Source organism: Onychostruthus taczanowskii, unplaced genomic scaffold (genome assembly GCF_017590055.1).
Source record: "Onychostruthus taczanowskii isolate IOZ18803 unplaced genomic scaffold, ASM1759005v1 scaffold7, whole genome shotgun sequence".
In the NCBI taxonomy this organism is placed as follows: Eukaryota; Metazoa; Chordata; class Aves; order Passeriformes; family Passeridae; genus Onychostruthus; species Onychostruthus taczanowskii.
In genome coordinates, this window is record NW_024504786.1 from 13544418 (window position 1) to 13569256 (window position 24839).

General features: G+C 37.8%; 1 protein-coding gene across 1 annotated transcript in view; it reads left to right on the forward strand.

The window, feature by feature from the left end:
* Positions 1 to 37: 37 nt before the first annotated feature.
* The window catches only part of HS2ST1 (heparan sulfate 2-O-sulfotransferase 1), a 73783-nt gene continuing 48981 nt past the window's right edge, over positions 38 to 24839 (forward strand). The window contains exon 1 of the mRNA XM_041421454.1: positions 38 to 313. Coding sequence (XP_041277388.1) covers positions 190 to 313 — 124 coding nt within the window. The 5' untranslated portion in view covers positions 38 to 189. The remainder of the gene's footprint in view (positions 314 to 24839) is intronic.

Here is a 24839-nt window from a genome sequence, read left to right on the forward strand (position 1 = left end):
GGCGGGGGCGCGGGGCGGGGCCCACCGCGGGGCGCGGCGATGTGAGAGCGGCGGCGCCGGGCCCTGTCCGCGCCCCCGGCCGCGCTCCCTCCGTCCCTCCTCGCCCGCGCCGTCCCCGCGGCTCCCGCCGGCCCCCGTGGGCCGGGCCCCGCGTTATGTCGTGATCCCGGGCGGGCGGCGCTGCTGCTCATGGGGCTGCTCAGGATTATGCTGCCGCCCAAGTTGCAGCTGCTGGCGGTGCTGGTCTTCGGGGTGGCCGTGCTGTTCCTGGAGAACCAGATCCAGAAGCTGGAGGAGTCCCGCGGCAAGCTGGGTGAGCGGCGGCGGGCGCGGCCGGGCGAGGCGCGGGTGCCGGCGGCGGCGGGCTGAGGGAGCGCGGCCGGGCCNGCCGGGCGCTGCCGTGCGGGAGCCCCGCCGGGCCGGCCGCTCTGCAGGAGGGGCTGTCCGCGGCAGCCTTGGCCTCTGGGTGCGTGCGTTTGTTTTGCCAGATCAGGAGAGCTGTGAGAGGTCAGTGCTGGAGGACAGGCGTGTCTGTGTGTCCGAAGGGGTTCTGTCGGAGGCGCGGTGCTCACGGCCTGCCCGTGCTCCTCAGGCACCTGGCGAGGGAGCAGAGCAGCAGCCGTGGTGCCCAGACTGAGGCTGCTGCTGCAGCAGCGAATTACCATCTTCTTCACATCCGATTTCTAATTCACACGTTTTACTAGCGCTTGGCGCTGTAATGGAAAGCACGGTGTAAAGAAAAGAAAGCTAAAGATACTGCTCTTAATGACAAATGGGTAATTTGTTTACCTCTCATTTAATGTGGGATGCTATTTTCTGCGTTTACTGAGTGTAGTTAGTGATTTCCTAGACTGTCACTGAGCTGTAACTTCAGTGAATAGCAGTGAACTAGAAATCTCTTGTGTGAAATTTCTTGTACTTTTCCTACCTTAAAAGGATCTTTTTAGGATAATATCTGCCTAGAGGGTAACATCTTACTACTGTGTTATACATAAGGCTGCAGAACTTGTAAAGATTTTACATTGCTTAATTAAGGGTCTCCTGGATATGAAAAAACCATTCTCAACCTGGTTTGTGGTGCCTAGGAGTTGTGAAATCAGAGCACTGAGACTTCTGGTGTATACAAGATAAGGTGTATACAAACTGGTTTGCAAATATTGTGGATTTGCTTTCTCCTATTATTTGACTATACTAAAATATTTATGTTAACAATAGTTAATAGTGTAAATTTAAGTTTGTAGGAAGAAAAGTGCACATCGTGTTCCTTCTGGTGTTAACGGCAGAAGTGGATTTGAATGACGTGGGAAGTTTAACAATGAGTTTTTAACAGCGTCCACATAACTTAGTGTTGAGCTGTATGAATGCCATTGGGATTTTACTTCACAGCATTTCTTTTCCACTCCACTCTCTCTGAACTGCATATTAGTGATTAGGACCCTTGAAATTGTAGTGGTTGAATGCTTGAGTTGAGGGAGGCCCTTACTCTGCATACTTTTCAACTGAAAGTTCTTACCAATTATAATCGAGGCATTTTTTTTGCATGGTCTCGATAACTGTAAACAAACATTTGAAGAAGAAAATGAATGAAATTGGAAGATAAAGCAAGCAAGTGTTGCCATTGTGCTGAAGGTTCAGTGGTACTTTGTATACACCTGCTTTAAAGTGGTTCATAGCCATGGCTTCAATGCTTCTGTTGCCGACAGTGTGTGTTACTTTAGGGAAATCTACCTCCTGGCATTTAAAGAATAAAATAATATGTGTTAGAATAAAGAATTTTGCTGGCAAAACTTCTTCCTCCCTAATATATATGCAATGGATATGTTTAACTTACATATTTAGAGGATTAAAACACTCAAACTGCTTTGGGACAAGAATCTAATTAGTATCCTCTGTGATTTTAGTTCTTGAGGAGAAGGGAAAACTAATGTGAAGTATCTTAAAAGTGAGATGGAAAGATCTGCTTTGTGTTCAACTTACTGGTGGCTCTCCAAAGCCTGTGGAAGGAAGGGGAAAAGGACTTTCTGCAGCAGCTTTGAACTCAGATTCCAGTTTTTAGTGTGAGAGTATGCTTTGTTAAAAAGCTTCAAGCTGTCTGAATGCCTCCCTTATCACATGTTTGGTATGTATTCTATGACTAGCAAATATTAATATTTCATTACAGCTTTTTACCATCATGATTGGTTAGAATTCCACTGAGCTGTGTTATGGAAAATGGTTTTCTCCAGATCAAAGTAATTAATTGGCCTAATGCACTCGAATGCCAATTTTCCTCCCTGCCCCCTAAAAGAATGGTGTGTGTGTGTGTGTGGATTGACATTATGATTTGAGGGTAAGGACAAAGTAGCTCTTTTGGTCTTTCAGGTGTGTTTCAGTGGGTGCTTTATGTCAGAAGTCTTGTTACATGGTGTTTGGGGACTGGGTTCTGAGCTGTGCCGTGTGTTTCCATTGATATATCATATGAGAAACTGTCATCTTGGAAAGTTCTTGTAAGAGTTAGGCATTGGCTAGGAAAACCAAACTACTTCAGATTTGATAGCAAAATAATTGTGCAGTTTTATCAGCAGTTCTAGAAATGTTCAACTGTACTTTCAGACAGAAAGAGCTTTATCAAAATCCTTCACATATGAACAACTCCAAATTCTGTAGTGAACAGTTGGGGGCCTTAAGTTTAATAACTTGGAATATCTTGCTTGTAAAGTGAAATTGAAGCGTGTTTCTGGGTGAAAAAAGAATGGGAACTTCTTTTTTTTCTGTAAGACTTCATATGAGTAAACTTGGTCGCCCTGGCAGACTTATTTGAGAAGTAGAGGACATATAAGCAAATGACCATCACAAATGCTGCTGCTTTTTGTGACAAAATTGCTATGATCCTTTAAAAGGGTATTTATAAACCTGTGGGCTTTTTCATGTGAAAAATAACTTCCTAATTAAAAAAGGTAAATCAAAATATTAATTTCTTTGCAGCTCTGTACAGCTAGTTTGTAGTGGTGAGGTCACAAGTGGAGTGCAAACAGTTGGAACTATGTGAGACTTCTACCTACAGCTACTAATCTTTCATATTATTTTCAGGTTTACATGCTAAATTAGCATGCTGTCCAGACTAAGCTGTCCCTAATTGCCAGTGAGAACTTTAATGTTTTTATTTAAGCCTGGTGCAGGTATATGCCCATTAGCTCTAGGAATGCAGAACCCTAATAGAGAATATTGCACATGAAATACTGCAATGAATGTTGAGGTTTCACTCTTGTTCCTGGAACAGAAGAACAGAAGTAATGTCTGGCTGACCCTTTTGGGTTTTGGAAGCCTACTGAGTGCAGCTCTCCTTTGGTGTAAATTGACCTAGCATTTAACATGTGCACCATGCCATCTCCTGCATTGTCATTAGTATTTGTGGTGAGTTGGATCAAACAAATTATCCAGCAGGATAATTAGGGAAGATGAAGATTCATCCCTATCTTCTCTTCCCTCCCCAAGATTTTGTAATCTATTGGTGGGGAGAAGGCAGAGGGAAGTTATTATGTGTTCTAGTTCTTCTGTTTAAATAATAAGCACCAAGCACCAGAAGCACTTCAGGTTTGGCCAGGGAAGTGGGAGAAGACAGTGTCTCATTTGAGGATTGAAGTATGTAGGATTGATGAGAGAAGGTGCAGATAGGAGATGGAGAAGGATTGCTCTTTGGTGGGGGAGAAATGAAACAATAATGCTGCTTTAGTGATGTTTCCATGTTGCATTGGAAAAAGGCTTTGTCTGAGAAACAGAACATACCATAACAGGGAATGCAACGATTGAGCTTGCTTCAGATCATGTTGAAAATCTTCATAGCTGTAATGTGGGAGTGTTTCCTCTGTTAAGGGATAAACAAAATAATGGCTCATATCTGTTAATTCAGCAGCTTGAATTCAGAGTATAGAAGTCTGTAACTTAAAAGAAATCCTTAATATTTTACATTTTCTGGTTTAAAAACACTTAAATCGTTTGAAAGGCTAAGACTTTTCTCATTAGCCCAGGAAAGAAAATTTAATTGATGATTTATTGCCAGATTTAAAAAAAAAAAAAAAAAAAACAAACCTAAGGTAGTTTCCTAGCATATGTGATCTTACTGGGGTGGTATCTTTCTAAGTACTGTGTGCCTAATAAAGCACTGTTCCCTTGAAGTTAAAGGATTCAACTTCCCAATGATTAAGTCTTATGCTTTATGGACATAAAAGACTTTGGTATGATGAAATGATAGGCATTCCATGTTTCCCTTATTTAGGAATAAAAAATCTCCTGTTGGTAGACCTGCCTGCTGCATTTTGTTAGAAAATCCCTCAGAAAACGTATTAAGTTGTCTGTTCTAGTATAGCATACATGGTTCCTTAGCATATTGTTAGCTTTGTAATTGAGCATTTATAAAGAGGGACACAGAACATTATAAAGAGATTATAAAGAGGAGTTTGTGACTGTTGGCAGGTCTGGCCACACACAGCTATGCAAATAATTTTCTAGATTTTTTTTCTAAATATTGCCCTGTTACACAGTAGTTATTATTTGCTGCTGAGTAGCCCAAGGCATTCCTTCAGAATGCTGTTTTATTGTATACTGGGTTTCCTGAAACAAGAATTGTAATGCTGCTCCCTTAGTCTATCCCCATCCAGTGGAACTTTCTTCCACTTTGTCTTGCTGGTTTTATCACAATTTTCACTTGGTTCCCTCTTACTGTTCCCTTTTACCATGCCTCCTATTGTCCCAGATGGTTTCAGAATAAATTTTAAACTACTCCCATACTACAATTGCACTTCCCACTGAAAACTGTGTTACTGAGCAATTGTATAAATTTTGTTCTGCTTTTTATTTATGTTGTTGTTTGTGGGTTTTATATTTCTTTATAGCTTTTTGGGGAATAAATGTTGCAGCTGTTGGTGTTCTATTTTCTGTGAAATTGGTAATGTGTGAACTTTGACTAGTACAGAACTGTGCACATTCCTAAGCACACATCAAGGCAGCTCAGACTTGCTGATGGGGTCTGTGACTTGATCTCCCCCCCTTTTGCTGGTACCCCAGCAGCTGGTTCTAACAGTGGAAATAAGAAGCATAACTTTCTAAAATACCTTTCTCCTTCTGAAAGGCTGCATGTGAGAAACTGCAATGTTGTTGGACCTGCTTTGCAGGCATTGTGCTTTTAATGAAATAACTTAGAAAATTGGTGATCTGGCAGGGGGATTTTGAGGGCAGTTGTGAGAGATCAAGTGGACTTGAGAAAACAGATGAAGCACCTCCAGTCCCTCCAGCCATGGGCAGTGGATAAAGTAATCACCAGGTAAGGTGCTCTTTCTGGGTGGAAAAAGGCCAGATTTGGACCAGTACATATCTGTGTTAGTGAGGCACAAATTTAAGTTGAAGAGTACATAGAACTACAGTACCATTCTCCATGGAAATCCTGGAGAAGAGACATGCTTGCAGTCACCTCTTTAAGACAGAAAAGGCTTGTGGGACAGTCAAAGGAATGTCAGTACTGTGTTCTTCTTCATTGTGAATTAATTAATATTAAAAATTGGTAAGGATGGCTCTGAGCTCAAGGCTGTTTGTGGGACAGTCAAAGGAATGTGAATACTGTGTTTTTCTTCATTGTGAATTAATATTAAAAATTGGTAAGGATGGCTCTGAGCTCAAGGCTGGCAACTTCAGGAGAAAGTGTTCAAAGGAGTTCTGTATGCTGTTCTTCCATATCAGTGTTTTTTTACTTCGGAAGATAGATTGGGTTATTTTAATAATGAAATACCTGTCAGGTTTTTCTACTGTGCTTAGCACTCTAAAAGGAAAAGTGGTAACACTACTGGAAATCAGAAAGAAACTACATTTGATTTTACATTTACTCTGTGCTAAAGCAACTAAAACAGCATTATGGCATAATGGCATGCCAGTGCTCACTTTGTTTTTCTTGTCTATTTTCTACTTCTGATCATGGCAAAAGTAAGTAAAATTTTCATGTCTGCAATACACCTTTGAAATCCAATGATTGGAAGTTCCTGTGTCTTTTTCTTTTCCTTAGCTCTCACTGGAGGCTAGTGTATATATCTGTACTGCTTGTAAAGGAGACCTTGTAAACTGTGTAGACCTTGGGTTTAATATAACAGATGAAAGCACTGCTTTCCAGTGTATTGTAGTTGCCAGGGGAAGTTGAGGATGCCCCATCCCTTGGAGTGTTTAAGGACAGGTTCAGCGCCTCTCTGAGCAATGTGCTCTAGTGAAAGGTGTCCCTGCCTATGGTGGGATGTTAGAACTGAATGATCTTTGAAGGCCCATCCAACCCAAGCCATTCTATGGTTGTATATATGTGTGAAGTGAAAGAAATTGTAGAATTTTTTTTTCTTCTGTATTTCAGAAGACTGACATATTTGAACCTGGATTTTTTTTTTTTAATTTGCATAGCTTGTTATTGCCCCTGGTGTTGAAGTTAGGGACATTTGAGCAGTTCATGAAGAAGTAATTTCCATATCTACTGACTGGCAACCATGAGTCACTCACTGCTAGACTTACTCTGGCCAGACTGGCCTTGTCTTCTAATAATGAGCACCTTCTCTCAAGTTCTTGCTTCTCCTTAGGAAATAGATGGCTTTTGCATATGGAATCCTCCATGTATTATCACTTCAATGGATCAAAAGACGGTCTTTTTGTGTAACTCTGTGCAATCTGTAGTTTTTGTCACTTATCTAAAGTGTATTTAAACCTTGTCAAAGCAGTATTAAAATAGTGGTAAGAGCTTTGCTTGAAATCTGTTTATGTATCTGAAATACTAGCCTGGCAAGCATAATGAGAGTTCCATGCTGTAGAAAAATAGCTGAACTAGTACGTGTATTTGCATTATTTTTTCAACTGGAAATAAAAGATAAAAGACTGCGTGAAAGGACTCCAGTGTTGAGAGAGGTATCTGAAATTTGGCCAGCTGGTTGCAGCCTTTCATAAATATGTACAGACTTAGCTGCAATCTGGGGGATAGGCAGTATCTTTTTCAAACCCTCAGCTTCATGTGGTGCTCAAGCCCATCCACTGTGTTGGAATCGGCCACTCCCCTGAAAACCTGTGGCTCTGTGACGTTGTTGTGTTCAAAGCCCAGCATCTTGAGAAAGGTGGCGTTCAGAGAAGTCTTCACCCACTTAGGAGAGAAAAGCAAACCTCTTTCCTTGCTGGACTTGGCCCAGGTGGTTCTTTATTCACCCCCCAGCTCCTCGCCAGTTGACCTTTTGTGTTCTGGAGAGCTCAAGTCCTTCCATTTGGCTAACTGCCTTTATGAAAATAACTTCAAATGCTGCTTATAGTTGGAATGCCCAGGCACTTCCCTAAAGATACCAAGTGTCAGTACCCATGGAAGCATTGCTGTGGCACAGATTTGTGTGGCTCTGTGTTGGGAATATGCTGACAATTAGGATATCAGTGTTACTGCAGGATGTGCCTGTGAGTGTCAGGGACTAGCTTCATGTTGATTCTGTTTGTTACCAAGGGATTATTTCATGGTTATCTATAAACTTTTTATGGCTGTAAATTAAGAGCATATGTTTACCATACAGGTAATGTTTGCAGATGTGTCTGTAGAAAACCCAGCTGCATCCACGTGTCTTTTTACTATCTCTAGTATTCAGCATATTATTGCTGTCCTTACTTTGCAATATCCTTGTGTCATAATGGTTTCAATAACATTACTGCTGTAATAATTATTAATCAAGTTTTCTGGTACTGGTAAAATGCATCATGAGTGCATTAATTCTTTTCACCAGGACAGCGAAAGAATTAATAAGATAATTAATTTACAAGAAGTATTTGGAAAGAACCTTTCTATCACTTTAGCCCAGTCTTTGTCTTCCTTCTTCATGTCCACTTTCTATATCTGGTTAGAGTTTAAAATGACAGCTGACATATTTTTTTTCATCAGTTTGCTGTTTAATTCTGAATACTGATTTGTGTTGAAACATATGTAAAACTTAAGTGCTGTTTTGATAAAACAGCTTTTGATGATTTTGAAGTGTTTATGCAAACCTTGTGCATAATTGCTGTAAAGCTGTAAAGAGTGTGGGGATGGGTTCTTAGGTTCCTTAAATTAAAATGCATATATCCTCCATTTACTTCTGTAGTGGCTTTTCTCTCAGATGATCTTATTTTCTTCTTTTTTTTCTAGTATATATTAAAATACATAGGTGATAGAGAGTATGAAGTATACACATTTATCATACATACAATCCTATGAAATATAAATATGATCTATGTATGTATTCCTCACCCTCATTGTCTATATTTTCTGATGTTGTAATATAGGACTGATCTTTCTTGCACAGCAGATTGAAAGGCAGTAGCATTTCATTTCACTTTGAAAAAGGTGCAGAAAGACAAGCAATTGGACAGAGATTATGCTTATGCATCTCACTTTCTGCAAAAGGAAGGGGGAAATATAGTTTAATTAATTTTCCCCCTTGAATCTTTTCCCTGTGTATCTTTCGTCTTTCTATATTTCTCTTATCTTTTTTTCTGGATATATTGTTGTTGAACATACTCAGGACGATTGCATGAATAGCATATCTGTATTTTCATTGAAATAGTTCCATTTCTTTGCATTCTGTGGAGGACTTGGGAGGAATGAGAAGTCTCTTTTTGCAAAACATGGAATTTGCAATGAATTTTAATACACAAAATCTTAATCAACAATTGATTATATTAGAGTTGATATTGATCATTCATTCTAAGCAAAGGATTTCACTAATTCTAAGAAGGATTTAGAAATTTAGAGTAAAAGCCAAAAGATAGGATGTGAAAATGATAGAATCTTATTCTGACACATTAAATAGACAAAAAATTGCCTTTCTTATGAAACAAAGCACTAAGATTTTGGCTCCTTCAGCATTTGAGTGACAGATGTAAATTGGGCAGAAGACTTTTTTTGGACTATGTAATTTAAAAGTTTTTATTCTTTCAAGAAAAGTGGATTAATGTTTACAAAAGCTGAGTCCAGCCGTGTCCTTCCATTGCTTGCAGTAAAACTAATATCTCCCAGGGTTTTATTCCCAAGCTGAAGCACAAAAACCCTATACCCTGTCTCCTGACCAAAACACTCCTGAGCACAAGTGTATGATCACTTTCTGAAGATGTTCTGAAGGTTTTGTACATGGCACACAAATTAGCTTGTATGAGGATCTGAAGTTTTTGAAACAAAGCCATAATGTCAGATTTTTTTGTATGCTGGTGCTGAGTGAAGTGTTTCATTGGTGAAATCTTATTTCAGCTGCACTCCCAGTGAGAACTTCAGATCCAAGGTTTTTCCGCATCTCATTTGTCAGTAAACCTTCAGCACTGTGCGCTCTTAAAAATTGTGGAAGTATATTTTCCTGGCAAACTACCTACAATATAACAATATTCTTGATACATTATCCTATGAACTGAGATGGCCATAGTACTAAAATGCTTTCCTCTAATCAAATTTGTGCCTTTGGGAATATTGAATGCCTTAGAGTTTGCCCGTCTTTCCCCCTTCCCCTTTTTTAAAAAATTAAACCAAACAAAAGACCCTTAGAAAGCCTTCATCTTTATCTGAGAATAATTTAGACTGTTTCAATAGATTTTTAGTCAGAGTAGCTATTTTGTATTAAGTCTGTTGATTCTGCTAACAAGGCAAGCTTTTGAAGATAAATACCTAATAAATAGTTTGCTGTTTTATGATGAAGTGGTAGATCTTGATGTCCAATTTGACGACTTCAAACTGTGTATAGTGGGATTGGACTGAATATGTTTTTAAACTCCATTTCACTTCAGAATATAGTATTTCAATAGCAGATGTGTATTTGCTCTTTGAAGACTTCCTGCCATAAGTGAGGATCAGTGCAACTTTTGCATTTGTGAGCTGCCCACAGTCTTTCTGATCCCAACAAAAAGCCAGTGAGTATTGGGGAATATGCTTTCCTTCAAGGCTGGCTTCACTAGTTTAACACTCTGAAAATGTACTTGCTTCTGAATCCTATTGCCTTGTCATTTACCTTCTACAATGTCATTAAACCCTCCTTTCCTTTCTGATATGAAAAATCAGCATAAAACTGAGTTGCTGATTTAGCACAAAGAAATTATAAATCAAAAAGCAAAGCATTTAAATGTATCCTCTTCTGGTTTTCCTGTCTGTGCTTTCCAAACCATACTCTGAAAAATATGGTCTCGCTGCCATGCTTGTGGGGGCATCTTTCTAAACCTTTGTGGTTGCTGGAACAACCCAAAGCATTGTTTCCACTGATTTTTATGTGCCTACTTGAGTGTGATTGCATAGTGCAGATGGCAAGGCAGTCTTAATAGGAGAATTAAGAAAGATAAATAGATTATAAATTATTCATATATCAAGTTTAAAGGAAAAAAAAAAGTGTGTGAAGGAAGAATGAAGATACTAAAATCAAAACAAATCAAAATAAATCCATAATAAAAAGCCCTTGGAAACTGAATGACTAAAGAGCATTAGTGGAGGTTTTAAATATATGCCCACTTTGGGGATGGAAGCTTGTGTCAAGGTTGCAGTTGAAAACACATATTGTTTTGCAATAAGTAATTATATGTAATAAATTTCTTAAATTGTTGTTATAAAATATTAATACAAGATACTTGTTTTGATGGAAATCATGAGAAAAGGTTTTAAATGTGAAGTGAGATTGAAATTGTAGTTTTCAAGAATGAATCTAGGAAACTTGCTTCTTCGCATTATATATCTGAAAATAATGTGGAAATAAAAGTAACAAATAATGTGCTTTTTAAATATGAGAGAACCTCCTGATGTCTGACAACTTGGCACTTAAGCAACATGTCAGGTGTTCATATAGCAGCAGGAATATGAAATAAAGTGATTGTTTCTACATCTTTTTTACTTAATATATATTAAGTATTTGCATGCAAATATAAACATGATATGGCACGCTAGAGGTAATTACTATGCAAAAGAAACTTATATGAACATTCTCTCAGATACCCAGGAATTGAGTTGAATCATTTTTCTGGCCTTGATGGAATTGCTTGTCTACAAGCTCTGCCAATTCTGTTAAAATCCTTTAACCTTTGTAACAGGTTCCACAATTAAATAGGAACCTAAATTAGCTTTTCTAAAGAAAAATGCCTGGTCCTTACAAATACACATCAGGCAGAACTACCAGATAGTTTAAAGTTTTATCAGTGGATTAACTAAGTAGAGATGTAAAACTATAAAAAGAAGTTGTTCTTTTTCATTTGGTCATAACCTTGTTACAATGAATGTGAGGAGCTAAAAAGCCTGTAATGTTTAGGAATCAAAATGCATTGATTTCAAATTTGTGTAATCTTGTTCTGTTGTGTAATTTCAGTTGCATTCTTTATAATTTTCCTTTGGTATGTAATATAGATGGCAATTTGATTTTAAGCAAGTTCATGCTGTCCAAGATGCAGTGTGGGAATGTGGTGTAGGCTGATGAGTTGTCTGTGTCTCTTTGTCCCAGGGAGACCCTCATGGAGGTTTTGAGTGTTCAGTTTGCTTTCAGAGCAAAGGATCTTGGTTTGGGGAACTTTGTAGGTAGACAGGACTTAATGATTTGAGGATAATTATGTTCTTAAGTTTATCACTGCTTCCTTTTGGAGCTAAGTGCGTGGTCAAAGTTATCTAAAAGTATTGCAACATTCCTTGGAAAATGTGGCGCTTAAATTATTACCAAATGCAAAGTTTTTAGGAGGTCTGTAAACTAAGAATTGTTAGCAAGTGTCAAAGAGCATATCAATTAGTTGTCAAAAGCGTTCTTGGTGAGTGTAGTTGTTTTTCTCTAAAAATTTATTTAGAAAACAAGTAAGTTTGCTCTTTTCCAAACTATGATTAAGCTTATTACAATCATTGCATATCTTAGTGCTCTTATTTTATTGTACGCTGCTCCTTGACAGCAGTAGTGATCTTATAAAGGTAAAACTTGGTTAGACTTTGATTTTTTTTTTGATAGAAAATAGCCTGATCTAAAACAATCATCCTAAATTGCACTTAAGTACTCACTAAGCATTCTGTCACTGTAACCTCCAGTACTCATCACAGAGTGCTTGTTACGTGAAGCAGTTGTGTTTCCAAACTAAAATCAGACTCACATTTTGTATGGGGTAGTAGTTAAAGCATTAGCAGGATTCTTAGTATTCTGAATTTGATTGTGAGGTAGGCTTGTTTGCTTGTTTGATCTGCAGACTTATTTCAGGTGAATTTAGAATACTTTGTTTTGTTTGTTTGTTTGGTTTTTTTTTTGTTTTTTTTTTTTTTTTAAGTAAAAGGATTGTTGTGACCAGAAAATGTCAGTGTAAATGTCTTGTACTTGAGAATTGTGTGTGGTAAATGCACATATTGCAGATTCTAGTGGCAGTCTTGTGACTTGGGGGTTTTATTTTCTAATATTTGGAATAAAACCATGCAGTGACGCTGTCTTTTATGATTAGTTGCTAAAGAGCTAAACTTTGTGTTGGTGTAGTAATGACTGTTGGGTTTGGTGTTTGTTTTTGGGGTTGTTTTCGGGGTTGTTTTCAGGCGGGGGGGTGGTGGGTTGTTTCTGGTTTTTTTAACATGGACATCCAAGAAGAACATTTGCTAATGCCAACTGCCGAAGTGAAATTTTCTATGAAAATGTAAGATTTCTTGCCTTGAGTGGTCTGACAACCGCTGGATCAACAAAGAGCACATGACTTTCCTTGTGTGTGTGTTTTGTGGAAATTTTCCTTGTTATGCTTTGTGAGCCTTGGCTACAATGCTAGAATGAAGAACAATTTTATTGAGCTGTTTGCCATTTTACGGGTTGATTTGTGAACCATTGACTGAACAGGATAACTTTTACAGACTGGAAAGGGCAGCCTTTAACATGGAGTAACACAAGTAAAACGGAGTCTGTTGGGCAGAGTATTTTTCCCACATTTTAAACAGCCTGTACTTGAAGCAGGGGGAAGGTTGGGGCTGCAGGCTTTGGGATGATTCACAGCAAGACAAGCGATGTTGTGATGGCAGGAGGTTACTACTAATGCTGTGGGTCACTACAGGCCATCAAGCATGGAAGCCTTCAGTAGCTCTTCTGCCTCTACTCCCCTCTCTGTGCAGTCACAAGGATGTAGCTGATCAGCTTGTGTGTGTATGTGTAGAAATGACAAAGTCTTTGTATTTTTAAAATACCCTAAAGAACCATCTTAATACAGAAACAATACAGTCTGTGTGTTTGATCTCTGTCCTTCACAAGTGCATTGCAGGTATGTGACATTACAAACTTTGTTTATGTACAAAAAGCCACTGTTTGCATTTATATTTGAGTTTGAACTTGGTAATTCTTCACAGAATTTGATAAATGTTGCTATAGAGAATAAACTGTTCGTATCCTTGTGCCACCTGACAGAGACCTGCTTTGTCTCCCTTACCCTGTTAAGCTACGTGAATGAGGTGTGAATGGGCCAGGATGCTTACTCAGGCCACTGCAGCCTGTCTGGGGGCTGCTCTAAGCCTGTTTCTGACCAGCTTTTGATCCGCAGCTCACTTATGTTTCTGAAGTGCTGCATTTGTGATGTTGGTTTAAGCATGAGTCTGTTCATCATGTTGTCCTGTAATGACTACAAATAGAGATTTACAGGTCTTCTTTCTGTGTCATTTGTTCCACTCCACATTAAATAAGGAGAAATTTCATCCCTTGAAGTCCTGTAGCCATCCTTGTGCTGAGAGAATCTTTATAGTTGGGCTTAAATGATTTAATGACATATTTTTAGTTATTAGTCCACATGGATTGTTAATTATTTAATAAATTATGTTCAGTATGCATTGAAATGAAACCTTTATAGAGTTAGGTACTTTTTATATTAATTGGAAGTAAGTTATTAAACTGACATTTCAGAGGAGAGCGTATGTTGAGAAGACTGATGACTGTTTTGCAGACAGTGTATAATTTCTGCACAGTACCTCATAATAAATTCATGCTATTAAAGACTTTCCAATGTTTAATGTATATATGGACAAATATGTTATGCTTATTATTCTACCCCTCAAATAAGCAGTAGTCTGACAGTGTTAGGAGCTCACTGGCTATTTCAGGAATTTAACCTCCTTTTGACACTTCCATGGCTTATTCCTGTGAGCAACTTGAATGCCACTTACTCAGCAGTTAGTAAAATAAAATCAGCTTAGGAGAGCAGCCTACAGTAAATGTTGCTGGTAACAGAAAAGGCATGTAAAATTGCTTGTAAGATGATAACATTTCCTAACATTCTTGAAAACAACCTTTCATATATTGATTTTTTCCCACATTTTTTAATCCCCCCCCGTGCAAATATGAAATGTAGTCTTTCAAGGAGTCTTATTTCTTCGTTGAAGACTTGCTGTATTGATCTGATACCATAGAACTGAAATTGATCATATTTTAACAGTGTTCCTTTTCTAATGACAATATATGGCCTTATGTGTAAGTGGAAATCTTGCTGCAGTATTTCTGTTACTGGAATTTCTGGACCAGCCAGGGAGGAACTTCACTAAAAACCCCTTATGAGATACTGCAAGTGAAATACTTCACTGACATCTGTGTGAATGGATAGCAGACCTTTGTAGACATGATTCATGGAAGCATACTGCCAGCTTGCTACAGAATAAAGTGATGGGAGAGGAAAGATAACTGAATAATCCTGTATGAATGAATACCAATTTTTGGGGTTTCTTTTGGTCTGGTGTTTTACTTATCACAGGCCAACTAATGAATGCAATTCTTTTTAGTGCAACTTCAGGTTTCTCAATCATGGTAAATATAAGAAACTTATCTCAGAACAAGAGACAATTTCTCCTCTCCTGCTCCTTTTGTTAGATGATGAAATTAAAAGCTGCTGTGTATTAATTATTCCCCATGGTAACTGTGTTGGGGTTGTTGCAAAGCCTTATTGCTACTCTAAAAATGTTTTCAGTTTAATAAAGTCAGGACTTAAAATTAATGAGAGAACTTTCCCCTCTCTCTGAAGAAACTGGGGTGAAAAATTTCATAAGAAAACACACAAAAAGGCTTAGGGTTATTTTTTCCAAGTTTGGTTCTGAAAAGAAGGGAAGTACAGAAGGTCAGAATAACAGTGTAGAATTTTTGATGCTTTCCAGTCTCACTTGTGCTTTTAACTCTACTGTCATAAACCTGTTGCTTCAGAACATGGCAGAGTGTTTGAATCCCTCAGAGGAAATGAGTCCCAGTTACAAATACCATCTTAAGCTAATTTGGCCTGGGCACTCAAACACAGCACTGTATATGCAGTAATACAATTACTGTTTTTTAGACATAACAACCTGCAGGGTGAGGATAGACAACTGAAGATGCCAAGAGTCTGTGCAAGCTTGGCTTTAGGGAAGAATAGGAACTCACTAGGTCCAAGTAATTTAGAGCCTGTTAAATTTACAGTCTCTGAACAAATTTTTCTGTTTTGGAAACTATGCAATATAAATTGAACATTAAATCAACAAATAATATAATTGTAGTCGTGTCTGCATGAACGATGTTTTTAAATTCTACTGTAGTGAAATTTATGCTAGGAAAATGGGCCTCCAATCAAACAAACAAACAGAAAACCCATTATGAAAAACTCTGCTTGAAGTTTTGAAAACTTTAAATGTGCAAAATGGTTGTTCTTATCCAATGCACACAAAAAACAGTTGGTTAATAATTTCACAAATGGCTGGGAACAAAATGAGTTCAGTATGATGCACTCTTGTGTATCATAAATTCTTGCAGAAAGTGTGTTATCAGGAGAACATAAAACACTAAACAGATGTATTGTTGCATACAAATTATAAAGGCAAGTTAGGCACAGCTTTACTGAAATGAGGTAGGAACTGGACAGAGCATTTGATATTCCTCCCATTTTCCATTGCCTTTGTGCTGTTGCTGTGTTCATCCCAAAAGAAATTGTTGTATGGTTCCGCTGAGAAGGACAGTGTTGCTGCCACACCGACTGAAACTGTGTGGTCTCAAAATTGTAACATCTCATAGTAGAAGTTTTTCTAGCTATAGTTTCAGCTGTAAAGAACCCCTTTGGTTTTATTGAAGACTGGTTGCTTGACCAGTCTTCAATAAAACTACAGGTAGGGTTGGTTTAAATCTGGGGGATATGGTGTCTTGTGAGGAGTAGACAGTTGTTAATAGTGAAACTGATTATCTGGAGTATCCTTCTGCAATTAGATTCCTTAAGTTTCTAATATAGTCACACTGGATACAGTGGTACCCAGGGAATGCTTTTGCATTTTATTCAAGTGCATATGCATGTTTAAACTTAAATTCTGAAGAAGTCTGTTTTAAAAACCAACCCAAAAAAGTGCTATTGTCTGGGAACAGTTTTAATGCATTTTGAATAGCAGAGTTTTAAGTCATTGAGTGCTGGGGCTGTGTGGGCTTTTGGAAAATAACCACATAGTGTGACCTCTGCAGGTATCTTCTCATTTACATCTGATTTCTGCTCCTAATGCTTTAGAGAGAGAGCTGAATGAGATTTGTAAGGTTTTTTTAAAGTGTTTCTAGGTTGTTAATTAGCTGGGAAAAAATCTGAATCTTTTGAAGACTGTGATTTGAATTGTTATTCATATATTTTACTGAACATTAATTCATAGTTTGAACTTGTGATATATACTTTCTTGTTTGTTTTCTGCATTATTGTGCATTGTGTGATGATAATGAGGTTTGCAGGGGAAGAATTTCAAAATACCAAGTGTCTGGCAGGTGAAACTTGTCATATCTAAATATATTAAGAGAAAAACAATCGCAAGTTTACATATGTTAAATTCTGAATTGGCTGTCTTCACTGAGGCTTGGGGTTACAGAAGTTGTGTCTATGAAAACTGCTGATAATTCTCGACAATGGTCAAAAATGCATGTTAAAAACAAATTATTAATCACATGAGAATATTTTGTTTTCTATTGGATGCAGCAGTTCTGCTGTGTTGGCCTTTCTTGCCCTTCATCATGGAAAAGGTTATAGCAGACTTGGAAAATATTTGTGACTGCTGAGAATAATTAAAGAAATGAAGCATCTTCCTATATGGGGAATGATAAAGTAGATCAAGGGTTGCCAGACTTGGGAAAACATCTCAGGAAAGGAATGGTAAGAGACTGTAACTATGGATAAAGTGAGCAAGGAATCCCTATTATACAAGCAGTAGGAAACAACCAAAAATTAACTATTGTTCAGTAGCCTCAAAAATGCTGAAACAGAGTGGTGAATTGTAGAACACAATGCCACTGCATGAAATGATATTGAAATGCTTAGAAGAACTAGGGGTAGAAAAATCATTCATCTGAAAATTCATTAATCTGCTAAGTTGCCAGTAGGTGGGTGATGTTAAGTACACCAGGAGCATATAACCTTGTGCTCGACCTGTCTTTGTCTTCTCCAGATGTCACTTGGCCTTTGTCAGAAACGGTATTAGAACCTTGGTCTGAACCAGTGAAGCCCTTTATGTAATGTATGCACCAGGACACTTCCCTTAAAGTACCACATGTCCCTTAATGTCCCCATTCATCCTTTTCAGGGTATGCCTGACAACTCTTCAGCATTGTGTAGATTTATAGCTTTTACCTCTTCTAAAGGCATATAAAGACTTTCGTTTATCATTAGTCACTTAAATTTCAAGTCAGATTTAGGAAAAGTTTTGTCAATCCATTTCTTCTAGGAAGGCATATAGTCTTGCTTTGAAAATGTCATCAAGAAAGGGAGCATTTTCCTTGTTAATTTGGAGCCTTTCAGTATTTTGAAATAAAGCCACAGTTTCTTAAAATCTGGATATGGTTGGTCTCACGTTAAAGCTACTGGATCTTACAGTGTTTTCTATATTCCCTCCTCACCGCCCTGCAGTATTTTTCCCCTGTAAAGGTACTTATATCCTCTAATCATCTCAGTTCTCAACCTCTCTGAAAAACTAAACACATTGAATTCCCTAAGCCTCTCATTGTAAGGTACCTCTGATTCTTGAATCATTTTTATGGCACGTCTGCACCCTCATAGTTTTCCACCAACCACTTTAAAATATGGACAAAAATAGTATGGAATGTTTCAGCAGCAGGCTCCTCCCTGCCATGCACTTCATTGTTTTTGCTCTGTTTTGCCCTCCTGACCCATCACTGGATGCTGTTGGTGGTTGCTTCTGCAGCTGCGGATACGGCTGAAGTGGCTGGTTGTGTTAGCAAGGTGCCATGTTCTGACATTTCCCAGTTTTTACTGAAATCAAGTAGCAGATAGAACTCTGACAACAGCAGCATTATATGAAGTTGAAAGCAGGGAATTTATCATACTATCTCCAAACTAAAAATGCCAACAAATATTTGCCTTCAATTTATTTGCTAGATAGTAGCAACTTAATTTGTAACCAAGATACAGAGCTTTTATAGTATGGAGATAATAGTATAGCTAAAACGCCCAAACTCTTTGAAGAGTTGATACTTGCAGTTTTAAATGATTTATTTTACTGGTAGGAAAATCTAGCATCTACCATCTATCAAATACAGTAAATATATTTAACGTGGAATTTATAGTTCCAGTCCAAGCTATAGTTTAGTTGGTGTGGAGCCGTATTTGTTCAACTGTACTGCTTTTGTTTTGGAGATGTTTTCAGGTTTGTTCACATGACAGGGATTCAGAAGATTTCTTTATAGAAGGCAAATCAGGAAAAAACCCACATCTTAATTTTAAAGGTCTAAGTAGCATTTGGAGTGTGTTTAATGTGTGTGTGAATGTATTTATTTGAAACACTGCATAATTCCCAGTGTTACAACGGTATGAAATGTGATAGAACACGTTTTAGGATGAGTGATGGATTACATTCTTAGTGTCCTGGTGGAATAAATAACATATTAAGATAACATGTTTCTTTATTTCTTGCAGTTGTACGGTGGAAGAGAAAGCAGCTCACGCTTTTTTCTCTCAGGTTTTGATTTTTTTCTTCATATTGCCAGAAGGAAAACTGTTTCCCTTATTTTTCCTTGACAAAGTACTGAGGCTTTTTAGATTTTATAATTGACCAGTCATACTTCTGAAGTTTGACTACATTCAATATTTGAAATGTAATTTCTTCTTGAGAGGAGACCAAGTTACTTTCCTGCCTCAGTGTTTTGGTTTCTTTTGTGATGTGCTTATGATATGATGTGATGGAGATGGAGTTGTTTGTAGCTTGTATTTTTGTTCCATAGCTGGTACTGTCTCACATTAGAGATCGGAAACCCTTGTGGTAGTATCTCTACATTGAAAACAAGTTATGCATTGTAGCAGCTGCTTTACACTAAGATTTATATTTATATTTGAGAAGTGAGCTCTTTTAAATTTTAAGAATTGTTCCCATGGCAAAGCAAATTGCTGTCTTTTGTTGCTTCAGATGTAAACTTTTAGAATTATTGGTGGGGTGTCTGTGTTCCCAGCTTGAAAGTCAAGAGCTTGAATGCAGCTTAGAAAATAATTACCAGCTTGTTATAAAGTGCTCTCTATTTTATGAAGAAATATTTTGGAGTGCTCTTTGTTTGGACTGAAGTTGTGACTCTGTATTGAGGACCCTGAGAGATAAAAGTGGATATGCTTTGTCCCTCTGGTTGCCTATGTAGATTTGTTGAATGATGAAGTAGAGCCACTTATACTTCTTTCATTTTTTGTGAAATTGAAAATATGGAAACACGACAATCACAGTTGTAATGCCAAATGTGAGAGCAGTTGCACTGCTTTATTTATGTAACTGTTTTTTTAAAGTTAAGCAGTGTTTTGTGATCTTTAGGCTCTTTGTTTTTCTGGCATCCAGACCACAGCTCAATTCTTTGTCACTGGGTATTGAGAGTGTTTTTTACAAGAGCATGTGTGTCTGATGTTTACTGTAGCAACCCCCACTCTGTGAGGCTGACTGCATTTCCTGTGCCTCCTAAGGCGTGGTGGAGGACCATGCTGCCCTGAGTTTAGAGAGACAGGCAAACCAGCTGGGATGTTGGAGAGTCTGATGTCTGCCCAGCAGTACCCCTGGTGTGATTGGAATTGGAACCTCTCTCAGATATTGTTAATGCAGGACTAATGCACAACAAGCCGTTTGCTGTGTTAATGAACAAGATTAAGCCAATCGTGGCTTTATCAGAAGAACAGAGCCTTAATTTTTCAGGTGAAATCTTGTCACAAATGGAACTGTTTGGGCTGGAGGAAAAACATCAGCCAAGTATGTGGTTAAATTTGTGGTTATTCTGGATTGCAAGCATGTTTCTCCACGATGAGAAGTACATAACTTGCACTTTAATGTTGAAATCATTCAGTTTCTCTTACTTCTCACAGTTTTAAAGAGTAGGAATAGGTAGAGAACTTAAATGTATGCAACATATGGCTGAAATATCACATATACAAAAGATCTAAAAATCAAAGTTGCTGTCTCCATGACAACTGTAGCTGAGCCAAAGAGTTCTTTTCATAAAGACAGCAGTCATGCACAGTGAAAGTTCAGAGTCTGGGAACCTGACTCCCGGGATGCTTTGGGATCCACATATAGATCTACAGGGAGGTGCTATTTATGTTTGTATCCACTTGGAACATAAGAGTGTCACTTGTTCCCAGCTTCTGCCTACAAAACACGCTGATGGGAGTAGAGTGTTTTTGTGGTATCCAATTGAGATGTCTGACATGTTGCAGATGGGAATAGCAAACTAAGAAGTAATGCAACCTTGGCAAAGAGGAATTTTAAATGGAAAATGGGAGGATTTCTGTCTTTAATGTTGTGGGTGAGGGATGATGAGGGCTTTGACCTCTAGCTTTTGCTGATCATAATTGTTTGTATGAATACTCACAACCAGACTTTCTGTGCAAAGACTCTCTGATGTTGATTACTGGAAAAATTTGGCTATTCAACTTTTCACTCTAGTGCCACTATATTTTAGTCATGTCAGGTGGAAAATGTCAGAAAAATCTAATTTTTCTTCTCTCTGATGCTAATTGCTCATGTTGCAAAATAGGAAAAGTGAATCTTGATTACATATAATAAAGATACTGAAAGTGAGTGAACCAATATCGTAACTGTGGTGAGTTCTGTATAAACACAAGGTTGCACTAGTGTATTTATTATGTTTAACTCCCATTTTGTTTGGATTTTGGATTGATAACTGAACAGGAATTTTATGAGATTAGTTACTATTTACCCTATTTTGAGTATTCAGACATAGAGATAAATAAAATGTGGATTAAGCAAATCTGTCTGTAAGTCATTTTCTTTCCTCCAGGCTACCCAGCAGAGAAGCTTTATTTTACTCTATTGAAGCAAATATTTCCAGTCATTTTTGGCTAGTTTCCAATTTAATCAAAATATGTTTAGATTGCCTGTTTTATAATTTAAAACTAGATAAAAGCCCTATTACTTAAAAAGGGAGGATAATAATGATGTTGTAGGATACCACATAGGCTCCCACCCCCCCAATTAAAAAGTAACACTTTTAATTCATGAAAACTCTTAAAAATGTAATTGAACTTTCTATAAACCCATTACTGTAACTCGTTGCCATTAGTTTGATTTGAATAGTTCAAACCTTTCCTACAGGGACAGCCTGTATAATAATAGAACTGTTCCTTTTTTCTGCTCTGACTTCTCTATATTAATGTATCTCAGTGCCAGTAATGGAGTTTGATCATCATATTTCTGGAATACTAATTCAAGAAAATTTAATCCCCTGGTGATACGACTTAGCCTTTCCAAATGTGCTGTTATAAATCCATATGAGAGCTGAGCTTCTGGTGGTTGGCAGTCAATGTTAGCACAGTGGATGGAAGCTAAGTGTTTAGAAATCCAGTGCCTCTCCCTCATAAAAGAACTCTGATTCATATTCCCAGATTTTGCTATCTTGGTTTAAATGATTCTCTGCCTCTTGGGCCTGACCTTCCAGTCTGTGTGGCGCAGACGGTAAAGGGACTTTGCACGAGCTCATGGAGCCATTGCTCCTCAAGGCAATGGTACTCCTCAAGGCTGGACATGAGCTTCAGGCTGGAGCAGCAGCAGAGTCCCAGCTGGAGGAACAGCACTGTACACGATCATCAGGCTTTGCACTGGGCACTCAGACACATCCGGGCAGTTCCACCACTGACTGCTTGTTTGAGGGGATTCGGGATGGACGTAAAGAAGGACTTCACAGTCAGGGCATGGGCATGTAAAGTGTCTGCCTAGATTTCACCTGTCAGGAATTTCCAAATACAATATGAATTCATAAATGAAGCTCTATTAATGAAAAAACAAGAAAATCATTGAAATACTAGCAAAGCCTAGCAGCAGATTTTCTTCTGCTTTCCACAACTTGAAAAATGTTTGTGGACAGTGTCACTTAACCCTGTTCTTGAATCTAGTGCTTTGTGTTAGCAATGAGGGCATCCCTCTTCATATAATGCATAATAGGTGAAGATTGCCATAGAAGTTTTAAGTTGGCTTTTTAAGTGACATTGCTTTTGGGGACATACATAAAAATGGAGCTGTATTTCCTGGCAAATGGATTTATGGTTAATTTTTTTTTTTATTATTATTACTTGAAACAACCAAATATATGTTAACTTCTGTCATTGAATCTTGGCCCATGCATCAGATTTGGAAATTGAATTTGTAGATGGCACTCTTGGAAAAAGTGCCGCCCAAATGAAACATTTTTCTTCTGGTTCCTTAAGTGCTACAAATGTATCACAGGCTGAACATAAATGTCACCAAAGCAGAATTCTTAAATACCATTTTCAGAAGCAGTATGCTGGAAAATATGATCTTTCATTTCAATTTTTCTTTACCTCCAAGTCCAGGTGAAATTCCTCAATTCGTGTACAGTATATAAGACCACATCACAGCAAAGTTGTAGGTTTTCTGAGCAATGCAGGGTTTTAGATTGTGCAGACTCCGTCATCCGTCACAATTCTGCAGATTCTTGTATAAAAGAGCATATTTTTTTCTGTTGTTTTCAGTTTTGCAAGATTTCAAAATGGACTTTTCACGACTGGTTTCCCATGCTCTATTTTGCAGATCAAAAGTCTTTTGAGAGTATCTTATCTTTCGTTTTAGCAAACAATGCATAATTGATAAACATCCATTGAAAGTAATCTTTAAACACAGAATTTAAAGATCTCTGTTAAATGGTAAAACATTGATTAGTAAGAGACAAATCCTCTTACCCAGCTTATGTCGCAAGTGAGAGGGGTTGCTAAGAAAGAAGTTATTGGCATTGACAAAACTGTTAGCATTGGATTTAAGTACTGAAAGCATAGATAGGCCTGAGTTGCTGTGTTGGGTTGAACCTTCTGTGCCTGGGGTTCTGTCTGTGCAGCATTTTCCCTTTTCTGAGGTGTTTCTCTGCAAACCACTACTCCAGGACATCAGATTGTATGGTATGTATTTATTACATGTATCCCAGTGCTCTTTGTACCTCTAAGACTTACATACCCTTCTATGATTTTTGTGGGGCCTTTTTTTTTTTGGGGGGGGGGATAGGGAATGGTTGGGGGTGGTTGGGTATTTATAATTATGGAAATACAACTGTTTAACAACTCCAGTGTTCAATTACCAATGCTTTCAGACATTCCAAAAAGGTATTTTTTCCTGGGGGAAAATGTGAATGAGAACAGCTCTCAAACCTTCCACATCCTCATTCAGGATGTCATTTAACACGAAGAATTGCTTTACAATTTAGAATCTCTATCTTTCTAATCAGCATTAGTGAAGTCTGGACAAAACAATTTAAATTCAAGCTATATTTTTGTTCATTAGAGGTTTAAAAATGCAGGATATCTGAATTCCAGACCTGTATTCTATATTATAAATGGACAGATAAATAGAATACAAAAGCTTTCTCTTCTGTAGTTTTATAATGCAAACATATTTATTGGTTATCTAAGTGGTTGCAATTTAGTATCTTATTTATAACTGACATTCACACATCAGCTTGCTGGTATTGATGTAGTTCTGCCAACCACCACGTTGTACAGTGGGGTCGTGGTGCTTGGTACATTACTACTAGAATCAGAAGTTTTTTTTGTGGTGTGGAACTTCATAAGAATTCTTCCAGTAAATTCCATCAAGCTTCAGTTCTGACCAAAAATCTGGTGATAATCTGATTCATTAGTTTTAAAGCAAGTCAAGATTAGGTGAACCATTGAAAAATAAATTACTAATACACAGACTTATATAGTGAATGCTGCACGTTTTTTTGAGCTGGCTGGAAAAATAAATGTTGTAATCTTTAGCTTTTTGCTAAAAAGAATCCTTTACACAGATGTAGGTTAACTGTTTCATTATTGGCTGGTATAATTGGTACAAACTTGCCAGTTCTATTTTGGAATTTGGAGGTCTGAATGGGACAAATACTTTGAAAAGTCTTAGAATACTTACATTATAAAATGCTGATTTTAAATAGCAATTTGATCTTGGCAAGATTAGCCTGGGGCTTCCTGTAGCTAAGCTTGAATAATGAAATATTTAATGTAGCGATAAATTGTGAGGTTTCTAACAATGGTCTGGATCAGTTAGAGATCAACTTTATGCTTTGTGATCATCGAGATCAACTTTATGCTTTGTGAGTTGTTTTCTAGTGGTGGTCACTATTTAAATAATGCACTAACTTGTCCATAACCTTATGCCATGTGAGTTTATGTCCTGGTGGAGAACACTGAATGAAGCTTTCAACTTTGTGGGCAAAACCTCAAAAGTGCTAATGCTTTGAAACCACACTGGATGGAGCTTTGAGTGGCGAGGTCTAGTGGAAGCTGTCCCTGTCCATGGCCAGGGGTAGTACCTAAATAATTGTTAAGGTGCCTTCCAACCCAAACCTCTCTGTGATTCTGTGGTATTAGTTAAACCATTGAAACTAACTGCTCTGCGTGTAATGTTA